Genomic DNA, 21,608 nt, shown 5'->3' on the forward strand with positions numbered 1-21,608 from the left:
AAATACTGGATCTTTGCTTTGATACTGACTGTGTTTAATACTAAACTGCTGAAACCAGCACAGACTGACTCCAACTCTCTACTGACCTCAGAGTCTCCAGTCTGCAGTCTGGACTCTGCTGAAGATCAATCAGCTGCTTCACGTCTGATTCCTTCAGGCTGTTCCAGGTCAGATCCAGATATCTCAGATGGGAGGAGTTGGACTTCAGAGCTGAGACCAGATAATCACAGCTGATCTTTGACAAACTGCAGCGCCACAATCTGAATAAAGAATAAATGAATTCAGTTTAGAAACAAAGTTCATGTTTGAAATTATTAAATGTTTCATAATCTGTTCAGAGCTGAAGAAGATTTAAATGTAGAAGTTTAGAAAATGTGTGTGTGTGTGTGTGTGTGTATGTGTATGAGGTGTATGAGTGTGTGTGTGTGTGTGTGTGTGTGTGTGTATGAGGTGTATGAGCGTGTATGAGTGTGCTTGTCTGTGTGTGTGAATGTGTGTGTGTGTGTGTGATAAGTTCCAATCAAATATTTAATCATTGAAGTTTTATTAAAAAAAAAAGAGTTAAAGTCTCATCTCGTCTTGTTTTTCAGAACTCATTATCGTGTGTTGTCTAGTTCTCGTTGAAGCTAATATAAGGCTTTGACAGTCTGGTAGACTCACACTTGATTAGTGTGACTCAAAGTTTCAGAATATTTAGAAGTAAATTCCCTCTTTGAGTTTGGATCCCTCCACTGCAGCTCAGCAAGGAAACACTGAAGAAACACAAACATACTTACTTGATATGTGGAACTCAGACTGCTGAAGCCTCATATTAGTTTACACTCTGGAAGTCATTTTTACTCACAACAAGACTGTGGATTTTAAATTCCTGAAAACATTTACATTCTACACATTTGTGTTCAACAAATCCTGAAAATTATGAACCAAACATTTGAAACTTCACTGAAGAATTTAAATTTAATAAATAGAAATAAATCTACCAAAGCTACAGTCAGTGAACTCACTCCAGAGTCTTCAGTCTACAGTTTGGACTCTCCAGTCCAGCAGACAGACGCTTCACTGATGAATCAGACAGTTCGTTGAGACCCAGGTTCAGATGTGTCAGATGAGGGTTGGACTTCAGAGCTGAGGCCAAAACTTCACAGTGAGTCTCTGAGAGTCTACATTCAGAAAGTCTGTAATGACACAAATATTACAACATATGTTATCATGAAAGAGACACTTTATATTTACTTCATGCATTTGATGATCAAACAGTTTGACATTCACTATTTTGATGAACATTTGATCTTCACATCAGTGGTTCAGATCATCTTTTTAATATTTAAATCTTTGTTTTGTGAGGCATTTTATTCCTTTAATGGACAGTTGAGAGATAAACAGGAAACAAGAGGAGAGAGAGACAGAGAATGACATGCAACAAAGGTCCAGCACCAGAATCAAAGCACAGACCAGTAAGCTACCAGAACACTCCCAGTTCAGCTGATGCTGTCTCACTGTGTGTGTGTGTGTGTGTGTGTGTGTATGTGTGTGTGTGTGTGTGTGTGTGTGTGTGTGTGTGTGTGTCTCAAAAATAAAAATGTAGACAAAAAGAAATAAAATAAATACAGTTAAATTCAGAAACAGATCAAAAATGATTCAGACCTCATTTTAAAGTCTGCTGAGTAAAATCAGGTATTTATGGAAGCCCATTTCTGCCCCCCCCCCCCAAAAAAAAAAAAAGATAAAACTTAGCTTTGACAATAAAAAGTCGAAATGATGAGATAAAAAGTCATAATTATGAGATATTTTCAATATCAAGTAGTTCAAGCAGTTCAAGTAGTAGTATTATTATTTGGTTTTTAGGTAAAGTAAAACCTATAGTTACCTCATTTGCATATTGTGAGCGTGGATAGGCCAGACGAAACACTGCCATTGAGGCGCATGCACACTTTTTATCTCATAATTTCAACTTACTTGGAGGATATAAAGCTAAGTTTTATCTTCTTTTTTTTGTGGAAATGGGCTTCCATAGCTATTACCTGTATGACTGATTATATATCATGTAATAATAACTTTACTGCTTTCACTGATAACTGTAAAATACTGATATATGTAGTGATAAAATGCTGCTCTAATAAAACCTCAACCACAACCTCTAAAGTCCTTCATGTGTTTCACCAGGTTTGAATGAAGCCTCCAACACACAAAGGAAGAGAAAGAGAAGAAAAAACTGTAAAATCTAATAATTACTAGAAATAAATAGAATAACTGTTCATTAACTTAACATAAACTCAACATTTAAACAGCTCAACAACATCTGAGACTAAATATAACTGACAAGTTATTTCATTTATAAACAAGTAGATCACTATTATAACTATAATAAGAATTTTATATACTTTATATTTGAAGAACTAAACTACTAATCTACACTGATTTATAATATTAATCACATCTGGACTTACTGAGCCTTTCTGCAGTTCCTCACAGCTGGGATCAGTCTCAGTCGTCCCTCCTTTGATGTGTTGTACTTCTTCAGGTCCAACTCATCCAGAACCTCCTCTGACATCTGCAGCATGTAGGCCAGAGCTGAGCAGTCAAACACAGAGAGTTTCTTCCCTGATCTGTTCTCTGACTTCAGGAACTGTTGGATCTCCTGATGTACTGAGCGGTCGTTCATCTCCATCAGACAGTGGAAGATGTTGATGCTTCTGTCAGGAGAGATATCACCACTGTTCATCTCCTTCAGGTTGTTGATGACTCTCTGGATGGTTTCTGGACTGTTGTCTGTCTGACCCAGCAGGCCTCCTAAGAGACTCTGGTTGGACTCCAGAGAGAGGCCATGAAGGAAGCGGACAAACAGGTCCAGGTGGCCATTTTTACTTCTGAGGGATTTCTCCATGACTCTCTTCAGGAAGTCATCAAGAGATGTTAAACCATGATCACTGTCAGATGGCTTGTTTCTGAAATGAGCTGAAACTTTCTTGAGGAAAGACTTTGGTTTTGGTTCTCTCAGGAAGTCCTTCAGTACCTCTGTCTTCCAGCTGGTGTAACAGTGGTACATGTAGACTGCAGCCAGAAACTCCTGAATGCTCAGATGAACAAAGCTGTAGACGGATTTCTGGAAGCTCACACTCTCTCTTTTGAAGATCTCTGTACAAACTCCTGATAACACCGAGGCCTCTGTGACATCAAGACCACACTGCTCCAGGTCTTCTTGGTAGAACATGATGTTTCCTTTCTCCAGTTGTTCAAACGCCAGCCTCCCCAGCTTCAGAAGAAGGTTCCTGTCAGCCTCCGTCAGCTCCTGTGGACTCGTCTCATGTCCCTCATCATACTTGTTCTTCTTCCTCTTTGTCTGAACCAGCAGGAAGTGTGAGTACATGTCAGTCAGGGTCTTGGGCAGCTCTCCTCTCTGGTCTGTAGTCAACATGTGGTCCAGAACTGTAGCAGTGATCCAGCAGAAGACTGGGATGTGACACATGATGTGGAGGCTCCTGGATGTCTTGATGTGTGAGATGATTGTGCTGAACTGCTCTTCATCACTGAATCTCCTCCTGAAGTACTCCTCCTTCTGGTCATCAGTGAAGCCTCGTACTTCTGTTACCCTGCTAACACATGAAGGAGGGATCTGATTGGCTGCTGCAGGTCTGGTAGTTATCCAGATGAGAGCCGAGGGAAGCAGCTTCCCCTTGATGAGGCTTCTCAGCAGCACGCTGACTGATGACTTCTGTGTGACATCAGACACGACCTCACTGTTGTTGAAATCCAGTGAAAGTCTGCTTTCATCCAGGCCGTCAAAGATGAACAGAACATTACAGACAGCGAGCTTCTCTGCTGTGAGCTTCTGTAATGTTGGATAGAAAACATGGATCAGCATGAGCAGACTGTACTGCTCATCTTTGATCAAGTTCAGTGCTCTGAACGAGAACAGAATCAGCAGACTGATATCTTGGTTGTTGGAGCGCTGTGCCCAGTCCAGAGTGAACTTCTGCACTGAGAAGGTTTTTCCAACGCCAGCGACGCCGTTCATCAGAACCACTCTGATGTGTTTCTGTTGGTCAGGTAAGACTTTAAAGATGTCCTGACACTTGATTGGAGCGTCATGGAGGGTCTTCATCTTGGAAGCTGTTTCAAGCTGCCTCACCTCATGTTGGGTATTAACCTCTTCACTCTGTCCCTCTGTGATGTGGACCTCAGTGAAGATGCTGATGAGGAAGGTTTTAGTTCCTGCTTCATCAGTTCCTTGAGTCACACATTCACATGTGCTGCTCAGACTGACCTGATGTTCATCTAAAACCTCCTGCAGACCACTTTCTGCTGAAAGAGAAGAAAAAAGGTAGAATGAAACAGAAATCAGTGTGAGTGTTAATGTTCAGTAGGATAGAGGAGGTAGATTCCTGTTTTCAGAGATGATGACATCAGCAGACAGATCTTCAGTCTTACTTTGTACAGTGCTGGTCTGACTGTCTGTCTGCTGTCCAGGTCTGGTTCTGGATCTTTCTGCACACTGGGGACAGGAGGAGACTCCTGACGAAGCAGGCTGGTCCCAGTATGAGGTGATGCACTGTCTGCAGAACCAGTGTTCACAGCTCGTAGAGACTGGATCCTTCAGGACGTCCTGACACAAAGAACAGCAGGACAGCTGCTCCTCCACAGAAACAGCCCTCCTCTTCCTCTCTCTGTGGACATGAACACATTCTTTATGTCACATGACATTAGTGGAGGCCAACCGACAGCTCACAAGCTGCATGCAGCTCTTTCCCCACATAAACAGTCCAGACTGTCAGTATTTACACACTTACACAGTTTCTGTTCTTCAACCTCTGAGATTCAACACATTCAGTTTGAAATTAAATAATATATAGTAAGATTACAAGAGTTCAACAGTAATTAAACAAAGAAGAAGAAGAAGACTGCAAGCTAGTAAACATGGATGTAAACAATGCAGGATTTAAAATAGATGTTTGATGAGGAGGGAAGTGGATTCAACACATTAGTTAGACCACAAGGAGACACACAATGTGTTTTGGTAAGTAAGTTAATGTGAACATGACTTTAGTCTGTTAGAAAACTCCACAGGCTCCTTTAAGCTACTCTGATCCATTAAAAGTCAGGAAACATAAGCAGGAGGAAACTGAGCCAAGTGAAAAATAACAGACTGCTGCTCTTTTGTGTTGTGCTGCTGAACAGAGAGCTCTGCTAAATATCTTCATAATGCATCTTTTCATGAGTGTTTCTCTCTCTCTGTTTCTGCTATAGTCTCTCTCCCTCTGTGTGAGTGTGATACAACACTTTGACACATTTGACTTTTCCCAAACGTTAAACATCAGACTCAGTTTCCTCTGCTGCAGTGGTCAGTCTGCAGTGATAAATCAGCAACAATCACATTAAGAATATATCAAGAATTAAAGGACTTATGTCTCAGCAGGGTTTATTAAATCTTGTCCATGCATTTATCTTCAGCAGACTGGACTACTGTAACAGAGTCTTTACAGGTCTCCCTAAAAAGTCCATCAGACAGCTGCAGCTGATTCAGAGTCACTAAGACCAAGAAAGTGGATCACATCAGTCCAGTTCTCAGATCTTTATACTGACTTCCTGTCTGTCAGAGAATAGACTTTAAAATCGTGCTGCTGGTTTATAAGCACTGAATGATTTAGAGCCAAAACACATTTCTGATGTTCTGCTACGTTATGAAGCATCCAGACCTCTCAGCTGGTCTGGATCAGGTCTGCTTTCTGTCCTCAGAGTCCAAACTAAACCTGGAGAAACACAGTTCAGGTTTTATTCTCCACATATCTGAACACACTCCCAGAAGACTGAAGGTCTGCTCCAACTCTCTTCTTTAAATCACAGCTGAAGACTTTTCTGTTTGCTGCTTTTTATTAAATCATCTTTAGGGTTAATATCTCACACTGCACTGTGACTCTTTATTCTGCTGTTTATCTGTTTTATTCTATTTTACATTCATTTTATTTCCAATTCAACACTTTTTGTCAACATTTTGCCATATGTTGCTTTTATATCCTGTCTTGATGTATTTCATGTTTTATATGAATCACTTTGAATTGTCTTGTTGTTGAAATGTTCTATACAATAAACGTGTCTTGTCTTCTTCATGTGTAAACACTGTGAATGAATATGACACATCCTGAACATTTATCTCCTGTAAACTCACAGTGTGTTTGTAGAGTCTGATGCATGCATGAAGTCTGACTGAATCATTTACACACATTTTCATGAGCTGCACAGCTTTGATAAACACATCAGCTGATACTTTATATTTAAATGTCTGAACCTGCTGCAGAAGATCTTCAGACTCTCACTGATAACTGATGGAGATGGTTTAGTAGAGTGTGTGTTGTCAGTCAGTGGTGTTTGTTTTTAAATGATATTAAACTGAATCATCTTCAGGTCAGTTTACAGTAGAAACAGTCTCTTACTTTGTGTCTGAGGGTCCAGGTTCATTACTGAAGAATGGAGGAGGATCATTAGACCGGTCACTCTTCATAGACAGACAGCTGGATATTACAGACTCTGCTCTGTCCTCCTCTTCCTCCTCTTTCTTCATCTTCTGGAGTCTGAGAGGTAAACCAGTAACACTGGAGACACACACACATACACAGTATAATAAACCCAGTCCTGCCTCTCAACCTGGTCGAACAGAATTAGATAAATGTTAGTCCTTAAACAGTCAATCTGTGTTGTTCACTGTATATTTTTTATATAAAAAATATTAATTTTTTTTCTGTCTGTAGCTCAGAACCAAGAAGACATTTTCATCTACTTTGGCAGTTATCATTTTATCATCTTATCTTTATAGTCTGAATGGACTTTCAACTTTACTCCCTACCTGTCTGCTCCTCCCCCATTCTTTACTTTAGGTCATATGTGTGTGTGTGAGAGATAGAGAGAGAGAGAAAGAGAAGGGGGAACTCCATAAACCAGGTGTACACTAAATCTTAATTGTCTGTCGGTCAGACAAAACCAGACGTGTGATGAAATCCTCTGTAGACCAAACCTCCTCATTTAATAACACTCAGTTCGGCCTTTGAAGGATGCGACCCCTGAATTGAGACAGCTGTGTCTCAATCCTTTAAAGACTGTATTTGAAGACTGAATGTCTCACAGCGTTATTATCAAGGTTGTCCCATTTTAAAGTCTCCTTCATGGTCCATAGCTGTGTCCCAGCTTTTCATGAGCTGCACAGCTTTGATAAACACATCAGCTGATACTTTATATTTAAATGTCTGAACCTGCTGCAGAAGATCTTCAGACTCTCACTGATAACTGATGGAGATGGTTTAGTAGAGTGTGTGTTGTCAGTCAGTGGTGTTTGATTTTAAATGATATTAAACTGAATCATCTTCAGGTCAGTTTACAGTAGAAACAGTCTCTTACTTTGTGTCTGAGGGTCCAGGTTCATTACTGAAGAATGGAGGAGGATCATTAGACCGGTCACTCTTCATAGACAGACAGCTGGATATTACAGACTCTGCTCCGTCCTCCTCTTCCTCCTCTTCCTCCTCTTTCTTCATCTTCTGGAGTCTGAGAGGTAAACCAGTAACACTGGAGACACACACACATACACAGTATAATAAACCCAGTCCTGCCTCTCAACTTAGTAGCTTCTTATTAGTTGACATGACTTTAACTACAACCATGTGTGTTTTCTAGTCATCACAAAGAGAAACTTTGACTCTGGTTTAAATCCAACAAACAGACTTCAGATAAACATGTGTGTGCTTCTTAACTGTGACTTCTCTCTATTTAGAGCTCAGCAGTGAGTCACGTGACATCGCTGTGAGGACGCACAAACCAGGAAAACGTTTCAACACCTCAAACTCTGTCATTTCACATTATTCTGACACACTTTAATCAACTAAACAATGAATGTGATCAATAATCATCAGATTGATCAATAATGACAGTAATCATTATTTACAGTCCTGATATTAACACTCACCTGCCTCAGACTTGCTGTTTTCCTCCTTCTGCTCTACTGACTGTGAAATGGCGTCTAAATGGACTTTCACCTTTATTGCCTACCTGTCTGCTCCTCCCTTTTTTTACTGGAAGTCACATGTGTGTGTGTGTGTGTGTGTGTGTGTGTTATTGTACTACTATCTCTGTGAGGACCAATTACAATTTTAGACTTTGACATTTTGTAGGCTTCAGACTTAGTTTTAGAGTTTTAAAGCAAATAATTTAACTGAATCCAGACCAGACTAACCTCACCCTAACCCATTACAAAGCTCTACCTCAGACTGTCTTGTTCATTGTGTGTGTGTGTGTGTGTATTTCATTGCGAAGGGGTGTGAAAACTTTGCTGATACTCTGTACAGCCCAATCTGATCTGATGTGGGCCGGATCATTAAAAAGATGAAAGGAAGGAAGAGAAGACAGGAAGTAAAGTGGGCCGGATCGGACCCCTCGGCGGGCCGGTTCTGACCCACGGGCCTCATGTTTGACTCCCCTGCTGTAGAGGGTTTATAGATACTTCTGAGCTCCTGAAGAAACAACAGTCAGGTGACTATCAGAGGCTGCTGAATGAAGATGTGACTTAAAGAAAGAAAGGATGAGGAGGAGTGAAACCAGAGGGCAGCGAGCCTGGAGTCACTGTGAGGAAACATCAGAGTACAAACACACACACACACACACACACACACACACACACACACACACACAGGCACACTAAAACACACATCCAGCTGAAGGAAGAGGAGAAACTGCTTTTGGCTGATGAGACTTTAAATAAACAACCTGAGTGATTATTTCACTGCTGAGACTTTTTAGAAGTGATTTCCTCTGAGATATAATTCATCATCTCTGACTGAGAGACTCACACTATCAACTTTACTCCAACATGAAGAAAACAACATCACATTTATTCATTTATACACTTTGAACTCAGCAGCGACACACACACACACACACACACACACACACACACACACACACAGACACAGACACACAGACAGACAGACGCACAGTAAAGCATACACACACACATGCACAGTAAAGCACAAACACACACATGCACACACACACATACACAAAGACACACACACAGACACACAGACACACACATGCACAGTAAAGCACAAACACACACATGCACACACACACATACACAAAGACACACACACAGACACACAGACACACATATGCACAGTAAAGCACAAACACAAAAACACACACACACACACACACGCACAGTAAAGCACATACACAGACACACATATGCACAGTAAAGCACACACACACACACACACATGCACACACACACAAATGCACAGTAAAGCGTACACACACACACACACATATGCACAGTAAAGCACACACACACAAACACACACACATATGCACAGTAAAGCACACACACACACACACACACATATGAACAGTAAAGCAAACACACACACACACACACACACATATGCACAGTAAAGCACGCACACACACACATATGCACAGTAAAGCACACACACACACACACACATATGCACAGTAAAGCACACACACACACACACACACACACGCACACGCACACGCACATATGCACAGTAAAGCACGCACACACACACACACACATATATATGCACAGTAAAGCACACACACACACACACACACACACACATATGCACAGTAAAGCACGCACACGCACACACACACACACACACACACACACATATGCACAGTAAAGCACACACACACACACACATATGCACAGTAAAGCGCGCGCGCGCACACACACACACACACACACACACACACACACACACACACACACACACACACACACAATGCCTTTTTGTCATGAAAATACAGAGAACATTTCACCTACACACCTGGTAGAGAAGCAACATCAAAGTGCAGTGACAGCTTTGTTTACCATCAACAAGCTGCTTTCAGACTCCACGTCTGGTTAGAAGAAGCATCTTCAGTTAAGTTGGCTAATTAGCGTTAGCTAGCCGGTCTGGTGATGTAAGTTATAACCATTAGGTGAGGAGTGGAGACAAAACAACGGAGACATTAACCCGGTAACTATTAACCTCTGAAGCCTGAGAGCCGCCGGAGGGGAAACAGCGCCCCCTATAGATTAAAAACGTCTCAGGGCAGTTAAACAAGCACGAATATATTCATCCAAACAAACTTCCCATTGTAAATGTACAACTACAAATGATGTCTTACCTTCGCTGTTTTCATGGTTAAAAGTTGTGTCTGGTCTCATAATATTCCTAGTAACAGCTTCAAGTCAGATTCAAGCTAGTTTCCATTTATTTCCATGAGGGATGAAGAGCAGACAGCTGCCGCGTCCTCCTCAATGCGGACACACGGTTTCTGTCGCCATCTAGTGGTTGAACTGTGCTATTGCGACAGACTGCACTACTTTCTAGAGCACGGGTGTCAAACTCATTTTCATTCAAGGGCCACATACAGCCCAATTTGATCTCATGTGGGCCGGATCATTAAAAAGATGGAAGGAACGAATGAAAAGAAGACAGAAAGGAAATATGGAAGAAAGGAAGGAAGGGAGGATGGAAGGAAGGAAGGAAGGAAGAAAGGATGGACAGAATAAAGGAAGGACAGAATGAAGGAAGGAAAAAAAAAGGATACTATTGATACTATTTATTTAAATAGTATCAGTTGCAGGACAAAACGTACCACATTTGTGTTTTGTATATTTGCATAACTTTTTCTCTGAAGACAGAAATAAGATCGTTCTCTAAAGGAAGTGTTAACTAAAATCAGTGTCCCAGATAAACACGTTCAATAGATGATTTTGAAGTAAGCTAAAAGTCATCCAAAAGTATTTAGAATACATTACTTTACTTGAGTAATCCAAGGGAATACATTACAGATTACATTTTAGGACATGTAATCAGTAACCCTCCCAACACTGTAAGTAAACAAGTTTCAACCATAACGTCTGATGAGGTTTTGTACCTGCTCCTCTTTTGACTGGAGATCAGTTGTTGATTGACTTTTTGCTCTGATTTTTAACCTGTAATGTGCTTTTTCGACCACTAGGTGGAACAAAAAAAGGATTTATAAATTGAGGACAACAGGTCAAAGTTCAGTAGTAGATTTATTTATGGGGAAAAAGACATTTAAAATCACAATTTAATGATCCAGGAGAACATTTTATAGAATATAAAGAATACAGCAATATGTATGAATGCTGAGTTTTTTATTTAGTTTAACACCCCCCCCCCTCCCATTTAAATCACTCTGCACATCAACTTTCATGAAGGCATAAACAACGGAAATAATGAAAACAGTGAATATGAATAACTAAACACACATCAAGTCATCTTAAAACCATCAAAGAGTAAATATGATTATCATACTTTAGTAGACACATTCTGCCTAATCAATCAATTATATACATATAGGCATTAAACCTATAACTTCTCATAATATACTCTATAATTAAAAATGAGAAAATAAATGCTCATAAAAATATACAGAATACAACTAATTATCAACTCTGAGCGTTAAATACTACAAACTAATTAAAGCACTAATGTTTTAAAATCTACAATTAATACAATCAATATTCAGCATATGGAGTAAAAAGTAAGATGTAATAATATGAAAACATTTGAATACAAAGTCAAAATCAAAACACTGAACACACTGAATCACATGGTAGAGTGAGTGACACACTTTCCACACAGTAGAGGGTCACCAGCATGAAGAGGTTACTAGCTCTTATGATGCATGCTGGGATGGATCCCATCTTGTGTCATTGTTCTAACATTAAACACAGCTGGGAGCAGTTGGGGAGGAGCTTACCATAACAGCTGAAGCTTTGTTAACAGGCTCACATTTCCTCCACAATATGTTAATTCTCACTTATTTCAACTTGTTCATTTTCCTCCTGACAAATGATAAACAACCATCTGATGTTTCATTACTTTAACAATATGATCTCTGTTCCTGGTTTGAGTTCAAGTGTGACAGCAGCAGTGTTCTGTGTTAGTTTTATAGATATTATTTTAATATGTTTTAATGGTGGAAACAGGACTGGACCAGCTGCTGATATGATCATCAAAACTTAGACTGGAATCAAAAAATACAAACTGTTTCAGCACAGGCTTGATGTTGTTATGAACAGAAGCAGGATATGATTTGACCTGCATGTTCCATAACCTTGGTAAGTTACCTGCCTGGTTACCTGTCTATACACATAATATACCAAATGACCACTGTTTAATATTTCCAGCTGAGACTGTGAGAAAACTACAACACGTCATCATTATTTCTACTCTGCTGCTCTGACTGTGGTAAAACAGCCACGTCTCACTCTCTCCCAGCAGTAATCCTTCTCCTGCTGAAAGTCACAGTCAATTCTCTTCTGCTTCATTCATTAGTTTTAGTCCTCGTTAACTCTCAGTGTGATTCTGAGACGCTCATCAGGATCCAGGTGATCCTCTCTCAACACTCCTGGATGTTCACTCTCATTCTGACAGAGATCACCACCTCCATCTGATGAGAGAAGAAGAAAGAACAGAAGAGATAAGTGAGTGTTTAGTGAGACTCACTTGATCAGCTGTCAGTCAGTGATGCAGCACATCCAGTATAAAGAGCAGCAGGGACTTCAGTCCTGTTCAGACCAGAAAGTGGAACAGCTGTGCAGCGTAGCTTGCTTCCTTTCAGCTCTCATGTTAACGTGTTGGAGTGAACACACTGAGCTCCAAGCTCACACACCTGCACACACTTTTACTATCAAGTGTTGTAGCGACTACTTTTCTGAAAGGTGACATGTCCACAAAATCATATTGAAGTCCAGATGACGTTTTTACTGCTGTTTATTTGAATGAAAAAATCAGAAAGGACTGACAAGCAGCTGTTCCACAAACATTTAAAAATCCTGATGTGATCCGACTGTGAGAATAAAGTGATGAAAGACGATGATGACAGTCAACAGAAAATATCGGAGCTCTACTAACTCACTTTGTTCAAAACTCCCGTCGCCACCCAAGTGAACAGGTAAAATAAGGGAAACCACACCCATGTGTAACTCAATGCATGTGACGCAATACGTGCAGCTGAAGCAAATATAAACATAAAACATATTTTGGCTCCTACAAGTGTGTTTCCTCTGCAGATTTCACTCAAGTACACAGAGGAAATAAAGTGCTGAGAGTCATGAACACATCATTACTGCAGAAACAGAGACATTCACTCATCAGTTTACTGATGGATTTACTGCTGATACATGTCAACTCTTATCAAAGTTTAAAGCTACAGAGTCTCTGTGGGATTTGAAGATGTTTCCTGCTGTTAAATCATCACATGACAATCAGTCAGAGCTCTCAGTTAAACAGCTGCTGTGATTCCTGGACTTCAGCAGAGGTTCTGGTCTGTATAAAGACCACATGGTTACTAAACGTAATGATGCTTGTGTGAAACCAGAGCCAGTGATTTGCAGGCTGCAGTCAGACTGATCTTAGAGCTCTGACAAAGATGAACTGATCAATAGTTTAGTGTTGAAACGAGAGAACAAACACTTTGAGATCAGATTTGATGATGAGGATCACTGTCTCTATACATCTTGTAAGGCTGTCAGCTGTAATCCAGCTTTATTTCCTGCAGACATCAACACAACAACAACAGTCGTCTTCACATCAACTCAAACACATGATCACAACAAGCTTCTGGCTCATCTGATTGGCTGACTGTTCTCTCTCTCTGTCTTTCTGTCCAATCCTGAAGCCTGTCACCATTCTCCTCTCACAGCTTCACTGAGGAAAGCAGCACTGAGAAGGTTGGAGCTTCCCCAGGAAATACTGGATCTTTGCTTTGATACTGACTATGTTTAATACTAAACTGCTGAAACCAGCACAGACTGACTCCAACTCTCTACTGACCTCAGAGTCTCCAGTCTGCAGTCTGGACTCTTCTGAAGATCCATCAGCTGCTTCACGTCTGAATCCTTCAGGCTGTTGTAGCTCAGTTCCAGATATCTCAGATGGGAGGGGTTGGACTTCAGAGCTGAGGCCAGATAATCACAGCTGATCTTTGACAAACTGCAGTAATTCAATCTGAATAAAGAATAAATGAAGTCAGTTTAGAAACAAAGTTCATGTTTGAAATTATTAAATGTTTCATAATCTGTTCAGAGCTGAAGAAGATTTAAATGTAGAAGTTTAGAAAATGTGTTTGTGTGTGTGTGTGTGTGTGTGTGTGTGTATGTATGTGTGACTGTGTGTGTGTGTGTGTGTGTGTATGTGTGTGTGACTGTGTGTGTGTGTGTGTGTGTGTGTGTGTGTGTGTGTGTGTGTGTGTGTGTATGTGTGTGTGTGACTGTGTGTGTGTGTGTGTGTGTGTGTGTGTGTGTGTGTGTGTGTGTGTGTGTGTGTGTGTGTAATAAGTTCAGTTGAAGCTAATATGAGGCTTTGACAGTCTGGTAGACTCACACTTGATTAGTGTGACTCAAAGTTTCAGAATATTTAGAAGTAAATTCCCTCTTTGAGTTTGGATCCCTCCTCTGCAGCTCAGCAAGGAAACACTGAAGAAACACAAACATACTTACTTGATATGTGGAACTCAGACTGCTGAAGCCTCATATTAGTTTACACTCTGGAAGTCATTTTTACTCACAACAAGACTGTGGATTTTAAATTCCTGAAAACATTTACATTCTACACATTTGTGTTCAACAAATCCTGAAAATTATGAACCAAACATTTGAAACTTCACTGAAGAATTTGAATTTAATAAATAGAAATAAATCTACCAAAGCTACAGTCAGTGAACTCACGTCAGAGTCTCCAGTCTACAGTTTGGACTCTCCAGTCCAGCAGACAGACGCTTCACTGATGAATCAGACAGTTTGTTGAGACTCAGGTCCAGATCTGTCAGATGAGGGTTGGACTTCAGAGCTGAGGCCAAAACTTCACAGTGAGTCTCTGAGAGTCCACAGTCCCAAAGTCTGTAATGACACAAATATTACAACATATGTTATCATGAAAGAGACACTTTATATTTACTTCATGCATTTGATGATCAAACAGTTTGACATTCACTATTTTGATGAATATGAATATTTTGATATTTTTAATATTGAAATCTTTGTTTTGTGAGGCATTTTATTCCTTTAATGGACAGTTGAGAGATAAACAGGAAACAAGAGGAGAGAGAGACAGAGAATGACATGCAACAAAGGTCCAGCACCAGAATCAAAGCACAGACCAGTAAGCTACCAGAACACTCCCAGTTCAGCTGATGCTGTCTCACTGTGCTTGAATGAAACAATCATTCTCATCACTCTCTCTCAGACCTGCACACTTTTAATCTTTGTTTAGCTTTAATCTTGCAGATGAAGGAGAGAACATGGAGTTACATTGAGGCTTCCATAATGTGCACAGTGTGTGTGTGTGTGATCTGATCCCATGTCTGTCTCCACTAAGTTAACATGAGGACATCTTGATTAGAAAACCACTTTTACTGTCCACTATGTTTAATGTGACTGCAGGATATTTAGACTCAGTTCAGCTCAGTGAACAGTTCCAGTTGAGAAAGATCATCTATCTTTGCTACCTGCTGCTGTCAGGTTCACATCCATAAGCAGCTACATTTACTGACTGTTCACAAACACTAATGAACTAATGACCTGACAATATTACACCTGTACATCATTAAATATCAATGTATTAAATATTTAGATGTTTTGTTCATTTTAAAGCCTGCTAAGTAAAACCAGGTATTACCTGTATGTCTGATTATATATTATGTAATAATAACTTTACTGCTTTCACTGATAACTGTAAAATACTGATATATGTTGTGATAAAATGCTGCTGTAATAAAACCTCAACCACAACCTCTAAAGTCCTTCATGTGTTTCACCAGGTCCAACACACAAAGGAAGAGACATAGCAGAAAAAACTGTAAAATCCAATAATGACTATAAATAAATAGAATTAAAGCTGCAAGCCCCCCATGCACCGCCCCGTACGTGCATGTTGGTGCATGCTGCAGTCACATGGCAGACACAACGGGCACATAGACTTCTTGGCACAAGTCAAATTGCCTGTGTCCACTAGGTGGTGCTAGAGATCACCCACCAATTACATGTCATGTTGCAGTGTATGATGTGGAGAACACATCCTGTAAATTTCATATTAATCGGATAATGTTTGTCATATGACTTCCTGTGTCCAGTAGGTGGCGCTGTGTATATGAAGCAGTATTGATGCATAGATGTGTTCAGGGCGGGACCCTCTACATGCATGATGAATTTGGTGTAAACGCGACAATGTCTGTAGGAGTTATAAGGACTTCCTGCTTTATGGCGAAGCATCGAAATTGTCTGCACAGCCACGCCCAACAGGAAGAAGTCATAAAAAAGATTCTGATAACTGGTCTTATGTCTCAGCTGAGTCAATTTCAGGTATATATACTTAAGATTATGGGAGTAATTATTGAAAGAATGAAGCAAGTGAATTCCTGTTGCCAGTAGGGGGCGCTATGACTGTCACTAAATATGAGACTGTACATGTGTTCAGACCGGGACACTGAACAAGCATATGAAATTTGGACCATGTGGAGTCAAGTTATGAGGGTTTGAAATTTCATGGCGAAGCATCGAAATTCGCCGCGTCACCACGGCAACCAGGAATGACAGACGAAAAAGCTTTTGATAACTTTTCATCTCTTTCTTTCATGTCTCAAGATGATTCTGTGTGAATTTGAAGTGGATGGGATGAAAATGAAAATGGCCGACTTCCTGTTGGTGTGACAGTATGTGTCCAAGAGACTTTTTTGTGCGTCAATATCATGATGAACATGTGTACCGAGTTTCATTTCTCTATGTCAATCTGTGGCGAGGGGCTCGATTTTCTTGATTTTGCAGGGGGGCACTAGAGAACCATTTTGCCACGCCCTTTTATGAAAACCATAAAATATCAAATTTTTTGCCGGGTCTGGCTTGCGTGCAAAAGTTGGTGACTTTTTGGGCACGTTTAGGGGGGCAAAAAGGCAGTCATCGTGACAGAAACAAAATAAAAAGAAGAATCTTGACAGATACAATAGGGCTTCGCGCTGGTCAGCGCTCGGGCCCTAATAACTGTTCATTAACTTAACAGCTACAAACAACCAACTAAAACATCAACATTATTTAAACTCACAAAATTTAAACAGCTCAACAACATCTGAGACTAAATATAACTGACAAGTTATTTCATCTATAAACAAGTAGAGCACTATTATAAGAATCATTTTACATACTTTATATTTGAAGAACTACATGTTAACATGTTAATCACATCTGGACTTACCGAGCCTTTCTGCAGTTCCTCACAGCTGGGATCAGTCTCAGTTGTCCTTCATCTGATGTGTTGTACTTCTTCAGGTCCAGCTCATGCAGAACCTCCTCTGACATCTGCAGCATGTAGGCCAGAGCTGAGCAGTCAAACACAGAGAGTTTCTTCTCTGATCTGTTCTTTGACTTCAGGAACTGTTGGATCTCCTGATGTATTGAGCGGTCGTTCATCTCCATCAGACAGTGGAAGATGTTGATGCTTCTGTCAGGAGAGATATCACCACTGTTCATCTTCCTCAGGTTGTTGATGACTCTCTGGATGGTTTCTGGACTGTTGTCTGTCTGACCCAGCAGGCCTCCTAAGAGACTCTGGTTGGACTCCAGAGAGAGGCCATGAAGGAAGCGGACAAACAGGTCCAGGTGGCCATTTTCTCTTCTGAGAGATTTCTCCACAACTCTCTTCAGGAAGTCATCCAGGGATGTTAAACCATGATCACTGTCAGATGGCTTGTTTCTGAAATGAGCTGAAACTTTCTTGAGGACAGAATTTGGTTTTGATTCTCTCTGTTTGTCCCCTTCTCTCAGGAAGTCCTTCAGTACCTTTGTCTTCCTGCTGGTGTAACAGTGGTACATGTAGACTGCAGCCAGAAACTCCTGAATGCTCAGATGAACAAAGCTGTAGACTGTTTTCTGGAAGATCACACTCTCTCTTTTGAAGATCTGTGTACAAACTCCTGATAACACCGAGGCCTCTGTGACATCAAGACCACACTGCTCCAGGTCTTCTTGGTAGAATATGATGTTTCCTTTCTCCAGTTGTTCAAACGCCAGCCTCCCCAGCTTCAGAAGAAGGTTCCTGTCAGCCTCCGTCAACTCCTGTGGACTCTTCTCATGTCCCTCATCATACTTGTTCTTCTTCCTCTTTGTCTGAACCAGCAGGAAGTGTGAGTACATGTCAGTCAGTGTCTTGGGCAGCTCTCCTCTCTGGTCTGTCGTCAACATGTGGTCCAGAACTGTAGCAGTGATCCAGCAGAAGACTGGGATGTGACACATGATGTGGAGGCTCCTGGATGTCTTGATGTGTGAGATGATTGTGCTGGACTGCTTTGTATCACTGAATCTCCTCCTGAAGTACTCCTCCTTCTGGGCGTCAGTGAAGCCTCGTACTTCTGTTACCCTGCTAACACATGAACAAGGGATCTGATTGGCTGCTGCAGGTCGGGAAGTTATCCAGATGAGAGCTGAGGGAAGCAGCTTCCCCTGGATGAGGTTTGTCAACAGCACGCTGACTGATGACTTCTGTGTGACATCAGACACGACCTCACTGTTGTTGAAATCCAGTGAAAGTCTGCTTTCATCCAGGCCGTCAAAGATGAACAAAACTTTACAGTCAGCGAGCTTCTCTGCTGTGAGCTTCTGTAATGTTGGATAGAAAACATGGATCAGCATGAGCAGACTGTACTGCTCATCTTTGATCAAGTTCAGCGCCCTGAACGAGAACAGAATCAGCAGACTGATATCTTGGTTGTTGGAGCGCTGTGCCCAGTCCAGAGTGAACTTCAGCACTGAGAAGGTTTTTCCAACGCCAGCGACACCGTTCATCAGAACCACTCTGATGTGTTTCTGTTGGTCAGGTAAGACTTTAAAGATGTCCTGACACTTGATTGGAGCGTCATGGAGGGTCTTCATCTTGGAAGCTGTTTCAAGCTGTCTCACCTCATGTTGGGTATTAACCTCTTCACTCTGTCCCTCTGTGATGTGGACCTCAGTGAAGATGCTGATGAGGAAGGTTTTAGTTCCTGCTTCATCAGTTCCTTGAGTCACACATTCACATGTGCTGCTCAGACTGATCTGATGTTCATCTAAAACCTCCTGCAGACCACTTTCTGCTGAAAGAGAAGAAAAAAGGTAGAATGAAACAGAAATCAGTGTGACTGTTAACGTTCAGTAGGATAGAGGAGGTAGATTCCTGTCCTGTTTTCAGAGATGATGACATCAGTAGACAGATCTTCAGTCTTACTTTGTACAGTGCTGGTCTGACTGTCTGTCTGCAGTCCAGGTCTGGTTCTGGATCTTTCTGAACACTGGGGACAGGAGGAGTCTCCTGATGAAGCAGACTGGTCCCAGTATGAGGTGATGCACTGTCTGCAGAACCAGTGTCCACAGCTGGTAGAGACTGGATCCTTCAGGACGTCCTGACACAAAGAACAGCAGGACAGCTGCTCCTCCACAGAAACAGCCCTCCTCTTCCTCTCTCTGTGGACATGAACACATTCTTTATGTCACATGACATTAGTGGAGGCCAACCGACAGCTCACAAGCTGCATGCAGCTCTTTCCCCACATAAACAGTCCAGACTCTCAGTATTTACACACTTACACACTTTCTGTTCTTCAGACTCTGAGATTCAACACATTCAATGACAGAGACAACAATGTGCCAGCAAAGACAGAGAAGAAGAAGAAGACTGCAAGCTAGTAAACATGGATGTAAACAATGCAGGATTTAAAATAGATGTTTGATGAGGAGGGAAGTGGATTCAACACATTAGTGAGACCACAAGGAGACACACAATGTGTTTTGGTAAGTAAGTCAATGTGAACATGACTTTAGTCTGTTAGAAAACTCCACAGGCTCCTTTAAGCTACTCTGACCCATTAAAAGTCAGGAACAATAAGCAGGAGGAAACTGAGCCAAACAGAAAAGTCCACTAGTGAAAAATAACAGACTGCTGCTCTTTTGTGTTGTGCTGCTGAACAGAGAGCTCTGCTAAATATCTTCATAATGCATCTTTTCATGAGTGTTTCTCTCTCTCTGTTTCTGCTATAGTCTCTCTCCCTCTGTGTGAGTGTGATACAACAGTTTGACACATTTGACTTTTCCCAAACGTTAAACATCAGACTCAGTTTCCTCTGCTGCAGTGGTCAGTCTGCAGTGATAAATCAGCTGCAGCAGGCTGTTTCTATACATTTACATGACCTCCTCCCATATTTAGTGTCTTTGAACAGGAACACGTTATGACACAGTCTGTATTACTTGAGACCAAACATTGTACCTGCTGCTGCAGTCCTTTAGTAAATAAGGACAGACACAGTTTGGGTTACCTGCTGCTACTTTACATTTATTGACTAGAAAATCAAACAGCAATACCAGCCCTGTCTCTTAACCTGTTTTAAATATTGGTTCAAGCTACTAATAAATATTTCAGAACAGCATCAAACACTCTTTCCACTAAATTAAAGATATAAAGAAATAATGCAGTCAATCAAATGATATTAAACTGAAACATCTTTAGGTCAGTTTACAGTAGAAACAGTCTCTTACTTTGTGTCTGAGGGTCCAGGTTCATTACTGAAGACTAGAGGATATTCTTTAGACTGGTCACTCTTCATAGACAGACAGCTGGATATTACAGACTCTGCTCCGTCCTCCTCTTCCTCCTCTTCCTCCTCTTTCTTCATCTTCTGGAGTCTGAGAGGTAAACCAGTAACACTGGAGACACACACACATACACAGTATAATAAACTCAGTCCTGCCTCTCAACTTAGTAGTTACTCTTCATAGACAGACAGCTGGACACTGGAAACTCTGCTCTGTGTCTGTAGAAATAAATATTATTTTACACATATCATTAGTTCCTGTAAAGATCAGATGTATCATGAAACATGTCACAGAGTCATGATTTAATAAAGACATCAATAGTTGTGTTCATATCTCCTTCTGCATGTTCTAAACATTTTATCTACAGCTGCAAACTGGATCAGTTTCACTGAAGACTTTCTAACATCTCTCCAGCGGTTTGTGTCATATTTGTCAGATAAATGTGTTTCAGTCTCCATGGTAACTATGTGTCTTCATCTGCTCTGCTGTTACATGGGATGCCCCAGGGCTCAATCCTGGTCCTATTCTCTTCTCTCTGTATATGCTTTCCTTGGGTCAGATAATCAGTCACTTTGGTTGTATAGCCTATCATTGTTACACAGACGACACTCTGCTATATTTTACAGTAAAACCTGATGATTTTAGTAACTTAGACACTCTCCACTACTGTTTAGCTGTGATACAGGGTTGGCGGTACATGCGTAGGACTGTCCGATGTCAGTCTATGTTTGTTCCAACACTGTCTATTTACCTGTACGTTTGTATTGCATGTTGTTTTTTTATTGTATGTCATTTATGTGCTGCAACTTTTTTCCCTGTCTCTGAGACAAATTCCTCCCTGGTGGAGACCAATAAAAGTAACCTAACCTAAAGGACTGGATGTCTCTCAACTTTCTTCAACTTATTTCTGACAAGACTGAGCTTCTCATTGTTGGCTCTGAAAATACAGTAGAAACAGTCTATTACT

At 40.9% G+C, this 21,608-nt stretch overlaps 1 protein-coding gene across 1 annotated transcript in view; it reads right to left on the minus strand.

Moving 5' to 3' along the window:
- LOC128373236 (ribonuclease inhibitor-like) overlaps positions 1–21,099 on the minus strand; it is a 36,803-nt gene extending 15,704 nt beyond the window's left edge. Inside the window, exons 1-4 of the mRNA XM_053333529.1 lie at positions 21,017–21,099; positions 17,277–17,285; positions 14,759–14,929; positions 87–260 (exon numbers count right to left, since the gene is read on the minus strand). Coding sequence (XP_053189504.1) covers positions 87–260; positions 14,759–14,929; positions 17,277–17,285; positions 21,017–21,099 — 437 coding nt within the window. The remainder of the gene's footprint in view (positions 1–86; positions 261–14,758; positions 14,930–17,276; positions 17,286–21,016) is intronic.
- Positions 21,100–21,608: the final 509 nt, after the last annotated feature.

The sequence above is a fragment of the Scomber japonicus genome, chromosome 14, assembly GCF_027409825.1.
Source record: "Scomber japonicus isolate fScoJap1 chromosome 14, fScoJap1.pri, whole genome shotgun sequence".
Taxonomy (NCBI): domain Eukaryota; kingdom Metazoa; phylum Chordata; class Actinopteri; order Scombriformes; family Scombridae; genus Scomber; species Scomber japonicus.